We start from the raw sequence: 8810 nt of genomic DNA, 5'->3' as shown, positions 1-8810 counted from the left end.
CTCGTTAGAGAAGTTTCATTTTCATTTTTTTGACCTATTTATAAATAAATGTTTTTAAATAAATAAATTATACCATAGTTGTAAAGATTTAGTTTTGTATTTGTACTTTTAACATTAATTATTTATTAAAATACCTAAAAAAACTAAGCAAAATATATTATTATCATGGGTCAGACTAATCTGTCTAATTCTTTTTAGGATTGTCTAAAACCGACTTTTTAGGATCGTCTAAAACCGATTTATTTTTATAGTATATTGAGTTTTGATATACAAATTCATATCGTGGTTTTTTGAATAAATATATTATTTAGTAAGTTTTAACTTAAACAACTATAATACTTTAAATTTTTACATAAGGTAATAAAATAAAACCGGTTATATCCATTTAATAAATGAAGAACAATCCTTGGGTTCTTAATTTATGATGGCACTCTTCAATTAAAAAATGGATAGCTCATTCAAATAAGTTTATATATTTGTTTGTTTGTTTTTTTTTTTGTCATTAAAAGTTTTAGAGTATATAATTGGACACAAGTCGGAAGAAGAAGGACCAAGTATCACTTTGTCCGAATCCAAAAGGGTTGTTTTAGTAAATACAGGAAGAAAAGGAAAGAAAACGAAAGTTACAACGCGCGACTAACGTGGACAGTTTCCACCCATACAATGCAACACATACACGGATTCTCTCTCTGCGTAAAAGCAAAACCCCGTGGATCATTCCTTACAAATCAGATTGTTTTAGAGAGAGAAACTGCATTTTTTTAGTGAGAGAAACTACTGACATTGTTATGGGAGGTGGAGGCGGTTCAATCGGAGGAGCGATTGTGCCGTCGGTGAAGTCCGGTCTGCCTGAACCGTCATCGGAACTACCAGCTCCTGCTCCGATTCCGCCACCATCGGTATATCAGCTACATCCGCCGCAAGTTCCGGCGTCTGATCGCGCGGTTGTGGAGGCGGAGGTTAGGAAGGATGATCGAGAGGCGGCGGAAACGGATAAAGATTTGCTGTGTCCGATATGCATGCAGATAATCAAGGATGCCTTTTTGACATCATGTGGTCATAGTTTCTGTTACTTGTGCATTGTGACGCATCTTCAGAACAAGAGCGACTGTCCTTCTTGCGCTAGTTATCTCACCACTAATCAGATTTTTCCTAATTTTTTGCTTAATAAGGTAATTTTGTTTATCTTTTTAAAAATTCTGAGCTAGAATTGTTCATTTGTCCAATATACACCACTTGTACTTGCATTTGCATTGGGCGTGATTGTGATATTGACAATTCTTAGATTTTGTGGAACCAATTAGAAGCTTTAGTCAAAGATATATGAAATCCGTGGTCCTTCAGATTCCCAGTTTTGCGTGCTATTTAACGGTGATTATATACATGATACTTCTACTCATGCATTTAAGTTGCAATAATGAAGTAATTTGTAATACATGGAATTGTTATTCTCACTATCCACACTTGAATTTGAAATCTGAAGACAATTTTTTCCAAGTGGCAAAATTGACGTCGGTATTTTTAGTGTAGAAAGTTCCAATGATAGTATGATACTTGTTGATTCATGCATTTTATTTTATGGAGAAAACATGTGTATTTAAATTTTACTTTGGTACTTGCACTCCAGATTACAGTCCACACTTGATTTTGAAATCCAAAGCCAGTGTTTCCCAGATGGCATAAAACGACTGATGATTTTAGTCTTTAAAGTTCCAACTCTTTTATGATTGCAAATGCTTCTTTTAAGAATGTAGTCGTTAAAGGCTCGCCATAACTAAATCAATTAAGGTCAAGTCTGAACTCATTAAGGAATCACTGTCACTTAATATGTATTCTTACTTCTAGATAGAGGATGCAATTTCTAGGAAATGGAAATGTTTTCTCAAATCACTTAAATTAAGGAGTAAAAGCTTCCAATTGGCCTTGCCTAGCTACAGTAATATCAACATTCATTGATAAAGACCTTGTTGAAAATTCTCAAGGATAACATTCACTTTCCATATATGGAAATCCTACTTATGAGCATGATTATGCAAGTATCAAAGTATAATTAGTGTTTATGCTCTGGATTTTTGGCATTTTCTGCAGCTATTAATCAAAGCTTCAGCACATCATATAGCAAAACATGCTTCTCCTACTGAACAGCTTCGTCAAGCACTTCAACAGGTCAGTTATCGACCAGCTATTTTGATTACCTCAATTGAAATTATTGTCTAATCGAAATGTTTTTTTATGTTGAATGTTGATGCAAGTTCCAATATTAGAAATACAAAATCATTTCATTTTTAGTTTGATTGTGCAAGTTCCAATATTAGAAATAGTCAACTCAATGTAGTCTTAAGCTGCTTTGAAAGTAAAGTACTAATTTCATCAGCATATAATACATATATAGGAAGAAAATTATTCATGAAGTCCATATTTGGTGGTGTAAAATATCAAATAAATTTGACATTTATTAGACAGGGATGCGATGTGTCAGTCAAGGAGGTGGACATCCTCTTGGTTCTTCTTGCTGAAAAGAAAAGAAAAATGGAGCAAGAAGAAGCCGAGACAAATCTTCAAATTATGCGCGAATTTTTGCATTGCTTACGAAAGCAAAAGCTTGAAGAGCTAAACGAGGTCCTTCACTCTTTTACCACTTTTAGCTTATTCATGTGATTCTAACTTTCTAAGTAATGAGCGATCTTAATATTATAATATTATTAAAATTGTAGATACAAAATGATCTTCAGTACATTAAAGAAGACATAAATGCTGTGGAGAGACAAAGAGTAGAGCTGTATAGAGCACGAGAAAGATACTCGGTAAAACTAAGGATGCTTTCTGATGATCCTAATGTAAGATCATCATGGCCTTCATTGATGGACAAACGTAACAGCAGCAATATGTCTATTGGAAACAGTGTTAAAGGAGGCCAATTTTGGGTGGGTGGAGGTGCTTCACAAAGTAGGCCAGCTGCTGCTGATGTGGAAGCTCCTCCTATAACCTCTCAACCACTTCAAAGAAAGGAGGCTTCACAAAGTAGGCCAGATTCACAGAATACTACTCAACCAGGAGTAGCTGTAGCAAGAAAGAGGCGCGTTCACGCACAGGTTAGTGCTCTTTTTACTTATTGAATTTGGACTTACATTTTTTATTTTTTTTTTATAAAAAAAATTTATATAAAAGGGTTGATGTCGTAAATTGGTAACGAACTGTTTTTTCTTTACAAAACACCATTCTTTACAAAAGATTTGTATTCCTGTTGTGGAATTCTAGTCGCGCTTACGTATGATAGGCTTGTTCATTAGTCAAACCAACAACGACCCCCTCCAGGACACGCAAGACAAATTGCTACGTCATCAACAATTGGATATCCAAATCTTCAATTAATGTACAGTATATCTAGGTTATCGAAAAAGGTTTGGACCTCACAAGTCATTTGATAAAGACTTATAAGAAGTCCTCACTTTGTAATCTTTACTTCAAAAGGCTTTAATGGATTGAAAACATTGTTCTAATATAATCTCAAATCACAATTAAAGTTGTTAAAAGCTTTACTTGCATCAGTTCAACGACTTGCAAGAGTGTTACTTGCACAAACGGAGATATTGGGCAAAACATGGTCAGAAGCAGGAAGAAAAGGATTCTAATCATGTACAAAGAGAAGCTTATCATCATCATCATCATCATCCAGGACTTAAGGATTTTCAATCTGTGCTTTCTTCTTTTACACGATACAGGTCAGATACAATATTAATTATTATTATTTCATTCCGTATACCATTCATAAAATCTATACACTGAATTTTGTTTTCTTTATCTTTATTTTTCCATAGTCGGTTACGGGTTGTTGCTGAACTTAGGCATGGGGATCTTTTCCATTCAGCCAATATCGTATCAAGGTTTCTCTTCAGCATAGATTTTATGTTAAGTTTACTGATTCCCATATTTTTTTAACTATTTTTTTTTTTTACTTGACACTTGCAGTATAGAGTTCGATCGAGACGATGAATTTTTTGCTACTGCTGGAGTCTCACGACGCATCAAGGTTTTTGATTTTGCTTCTGTAAGTCGTCAAGATGTTGACTTTTTCCTTGTTGGTATTTTGAACCAACAAGTTTTGTTAAATGAGAAAAGTTTATAAATAATTTCACTTACAGAATTGTTTTTACAGGTGGTGAATGAACAAGAAGATATACAGTGTCCTATAGTGGAAATGCCAACGCGTTCCAAACTTAGTTGTTTGAGCTGGAATAAGTACACTAAAAGCCATATAGCAAGTAGTGATTATGAGGGCATTGTAACTGTATGGGATGTAAATACTCGCCAGGTAATTTATTTGTTGTTTTCTAACTAACAAATACCAATATAAACTAAACTCAGCTGTTGACTTTAACTTTGACTCAGAGTATTATGGAGTATGAGGAGCATGAGAAACGAGCATGGAGCGTTGATTTCTCACGCACTGAACCTACAATGCTAGTTTCCGGAAGTGATGACTGCAAGGTAATACACCAAGTTTCGAATATTGCTTCTGTGTAGTGCAGTCTGTTTGATTCTTATGTTGGCCTCTTTTCAAAAGGTAAAGATTTGGTGTACAAAACAAGAAGCATCTGCCCTTAACATTGACATGAAAGCAAATATCTGTTCAGTCAAGTACAATCCCGGATCTAGTTTTCATATCGCAGTATGTTAAACTTTACACTTTACATTCATTCCTCTCTTTTATTCACCATCATCATCATCATCATCAACCTTTCATTATATATATATGATACATGCTATACCTTGGCTTGTAGGTAGGTTCAGCAGATCATCACATCCACTATTACGACCTGAGAAACATAAGTCAACCGCTACACGTATTCAGTGGCCACCGAAAAGCCGTTTCGTACGTAAAATTCGTCTCCAACTCCGAGCTCGCTTCCGCCTCTACGGACAACACTTTACGTTTATGGGACGTCAAACAAAACATCCCAGTATGTACTTGTAGTTGTATATATAAACACAACAATCTCACTTTTATACTTTTATTATTATTTTAATTTTTAACATGTTTCCACAGTTAAGAACGTTTAGAGGACACACGAACGAGAAGAATTTTGTTGGACTAACTGTGAGTAATGATTACATAGCTTGTGGCAGTGAGACTAATGAAGTTTTCGTCTACCACAAGGTAAGCTTGATTTGCTTGTACTTTTCCATCACGAAATTTGATTTTATTATGTATATTTTTTTTATTATAAATTGTAGGATATTTCGAGGCCTGCAGCATGGCATAGGTTTAGTTCCGAGACAAATGAAGGTGGGGGAGATGACCCTGGAACATATTTCATTAGTGCTGTGTGTTGGAAAACTGATAGTCCAACTATGTTGACAGCAAATAGTCAAGGGACAATCAAGGTTCTTGTCCTTGCTGCATAGTGTGTAAATATATATATAAAAAAAAAACACTAAACCCGATTTTTACTCAGAGTCCTGATGCTTCTTCAGACACCAAAACACCTCCAACAAAGTAAATCTGTATTCACCCTCAAAAATAGAGAGATGTTAGGACTGATTTGATTAATTAACTGTGATGTAGTAGTAATCAGGAGTCCGAAGCTTTGATTATATATATAATAAAGAGTAAACGATAAGAGATGCATTAAACCTAAAATGGAGGAAAGATAAAACTATTTATACCTAGGCTAAGAAAGGGAAAATGACATTACAACTTACAAGTCATCGTACTATACAAATACCTTTTTTTTTTTTTTTTGAAACTCCCAGTTGGGAAGGATTGATGTGATTTGAGATTGGAATGAGCGTTGGTATACCAATACCTGGTTTTCATACTAGTTTCCAAGGGGTACCTTGTAAACCAATCACTAATTTACATTTAAAATTATATATAATAACATGCTATTCATGGCTCTTATCCTTGAGTAGTCTAATCAAACTACATTCTTGAACAAGATACTAGTTCCATTGATAATCAAACTACGAACTGATAAGAAAGATTAGGGTTTTCCCATTCATTCGAGAGGAATGGACTCTCCAAGAAGAACAAAGTTCATTCTACAGAATAATTCTTAGCTGCTGACTCCTTAAAACAAAAGGACTATATATACTACCACTAGAGACGAGACAAAAGGGAATAATCAGCCAATAATCAGGTGTTGTTCCCACCAACAGGAAAATAAACAGATAAAAGACTGAAATACCCTTGGGACCATTTTCTATCCAGCACAACCAGGAAAATATCACCTATTGTGCCCATTTTGCCCTTCAACTATGAATCAATAAAGTTTGGGGCTTATCAATCTTTGAGTAGTCTAAGCTTTTTTCTACTACCAACAACCTTAGTATGATGTTTCAAACTAGTACTCAAGTTCTATATCTTGTTACAAAGTGTCTTACACTCATTTCACATTTTGTCTTGCAATTTCACTTAATAGCGACGTAATTTGGATTTTTTTTTTTGGTCAAATATTTGTGTTCTTTGTACCATTCCTATCTAAATACACGTTATAGAATGTATAAACAAAATTCTTATATTTTACAACCTATAAAACATGATAAATACCAATACCTTGGTGAATCTACTTTTGTCCCATTTTGAAACACAATAAAATTCTACTTTGGAATTCATCCCCTCTTTGTTCCCCTTCACGTCTTTTTACATCACTATCAATCTAACATATATATTGACATGTACCCACACAATTACTAAACTACTTTGACATATAAGCACATTTAACACTATTAGCATTTCTCATTTTTGTCCCGCTTTTATCTAAAATAGCAATCTACTTTAGGATTTTATCACATTCGTTCGTGTCCATTAACGTATCTTTTTATACCATAAAATTTATTATATAAGAACTATAACCATTTACATTTACATGTCAAAATAGTCAAATATGCTAGGGTTTATCAACAGATTTTTTGCTTAATTAGTATAACGAGCTGATAAAAAAAATTCAAAGTATATTTCTATAATGGTATATGTATCAACATAGGATATTTTAAAGAATGATGTTGCTAAATAAACTCATGATGGGACATATGTGGGGTCAACCAACCATACACACCCATACATACATGGGGTTTATATAAGCTTTCCCATTAAAGAATAGTAAGTATACGATTATCAAGTTTGTGTGTGGTTTTGGATGACTACATGTACAAATACCACTACGAGATTTGACTATTTTGACATGTAAATGTATATGGTTATAGTTCTCATATAATAATTTTTATGGTATAAACAGATACGTTAATGGACACAAACCATACCCACCTATACATACATGGGGTTTATATAAGCTTTCCCATTAAAGAATAGTAAGTATACGCTTCTCTTATCAAGTTTGTGTGTGGTTTTGGATGACTAAATGTACAAATACCACTACGAGTACATTGGTATTATTGGTAAACAAATATACGAACATTTCTACTATTGATAAGGAGTTGTATGTACGTTGTTATTGTGTATAAAAAATATAAGTACATAGCTATTATGTGGAAAGATATGTTGGTTGGTTGTTATTATGTGTAAAAAAGTGTAGGTAAATTGTTATTGTAAAATAGATGTAAGTATATTGTTATTAGGTATAATAGTAAAGCATATTTTATAAGTTTTAGGCTACATATTGGTGATAACTACTATGGGTAACAGTTATAAGTATATATGTTGCCATTATGAGTAACAATTGTAAGTACATTGTTATCCGGATTGTAATTTTGCAAATAGGAAACCTTGATCAATGATAATTTATTATTATTTTTTAAAAATGGATCAAGTTGCCTAATTAGAACCGGGGATTAGTTACATATTTAATCATTTTAATAATTGTACCTGCTAGTTAAATTTCACAAACCTTAAGAGGCCAAACTGCTTAACATAAAACTGGGCTTTATGTTTCTAAACGGACCCGGTTGCATAACCCAACTCTTTGACATTCACATAGGATTCTGCAACACAGTTTCAAAACCATTTTGAAATAAACATGACATTATTTGTTTTTTCCACAATAAAATAATTTACTTTCTGAGAACTATGTTCACAGTCGTGAATGATAGGAAGATAAATGTGATACATTCACATGTATGGGCATTTCTTTTGTCCTCTAACTACAAACTAGTAAAAAACATAACTTAAACTTAAAATATAAATTGTTTATACCCTTAAATTTCAAATTTAAGGGTGCAAAACATGTGTGTACATATATATAAATTTCAGGGTCAACCGTAGGGCCGGCTCTAAGGAATTAAATATCTTTAAAAGCTTAGAATGAGCAAAAAAAGACTCTTATCGTTATTATAAATTTTTATTTTTAAATAAAAATATATAATAAAAAAATTAACCCTCGTAAATGATAGGAAGATAAATGTGATACATTCACATGTATGGACATTTCTTTTGACCTCTAACTACAAACTAGTAAAAAACATAACTTAAACTTAAAATAGAAATTGTTTTTACCTTGAAATTTCAAATTTAAGGGCGAAAAACATGTGTGTACATATATATAAATTTCAGGGTCAAGCGTAGGGTCGGTTCTAAGGAATTAAATATCTTTAAAAGCTTAGGATGAGCAAAAAAAGACTCTTATCGTTATTATAAATTTTTATTTTTAAATAAAAAATATATAATAAAAAAATTGGCCCTCGTGTAGCTTCCCCCAATATGTTTCATCCTGGATGCTTTTCCAAAATCCACCGAGATCTCCCTGGTCTCAATTCGTTTTCCAATCATCTGAAATGCGGGGTTTCAACCCAGTTGCGGAGCAAAAAGACTCCCACACAGTCTCCCCACACGACTTCTAAACGAAATCCTTATT

General features: G+C 33.2%; 1 protein-coding gene across 2 annotated transcripts; it reads left to right on the top strand.

The window, feature by feature from the left end:
• Positions 1–707: 707 nt before the first annotated feature.
• Positions 708–5551, top strand: LOC145007605 (E3 ubiquitin-protein ligase COP1-like). Of its 2 annotated transcripts, none has more exons than XM_078966512.1 (13): positions 708–1172; positions 2089–2166; positions 2464–2619; positions 2715–3092; positions 3550–3722; positions 3819–3884; positions 3970–4048; positions 4157–4312; positions 4390–4488; positions 4565–4669; positions 4782–4961; positions 5048–5158; positions 5236–5551. In XM_078966512.1, exons 1-13 carry the CDS (start codon positions 789–791, stop codon positions 5404–5406), a joined length of 2136 nt encoding a protein of 711 aa, XP_078822638.1. In that variant the 5' UTR covers positions 708–788; the 3' UTR covers positions 5407–5551. The 2 variants fall into 2 exon arrangements, with proteins under 2 accessions (XP_078822638.1, XP_078822639.1); XM_078966513.1 differs by having other exon boundaries at positions 1032–1172; positions 2460–2619.
• Positions 5552–8810: the final 3259 nt, after the last annotated feature.

The sequence above is a fragment of the Lactuca saligna genome, chromosome 7 (genome assembly GCF_052625555.1).
Source record: "Lactuca saligna cultivar CGN05327 chromosome 7, ASM5262555v1, whole genome shotgun sequence".
Lineage (NCBI taxonomy): Eukaryota > Viridiplantae > Streptophyta > Magnoliopsida > Asterales > Asteraceae > Lactuca > Lactuca saligna.
The sequence above is the reverse complement of the archived record's forward strand: the minus strand, read 5'-3'. Positions and strand labels throughout refer to the sequence as shown.

Excerpts from the sequence above, each read along its gene's own strand:
- LOC145007605 (XM_078966512.1), top strand. The coding sequence starts at position 789 with ATGGGAGGTGGAGGCGGTTCAATCGGAGGAGCGATTGTGCCGTCGGTG. Across the intron at positions 2,167-2,463 it reads TTCGTCAAGCACTTCAACAG|GGATGCGATGTGTCAGTCAA; the intron begins GTCAGTTATCGA and ends TTTATTAGACAG. Across the intron at positions 4,489-4,564 it reads CCGGAAGTGATGACTGCAAG|GTAAAGATTTGGTGTACAAA; the intron begins GTAATACACCAA and ends TCTTTTCAAAAG.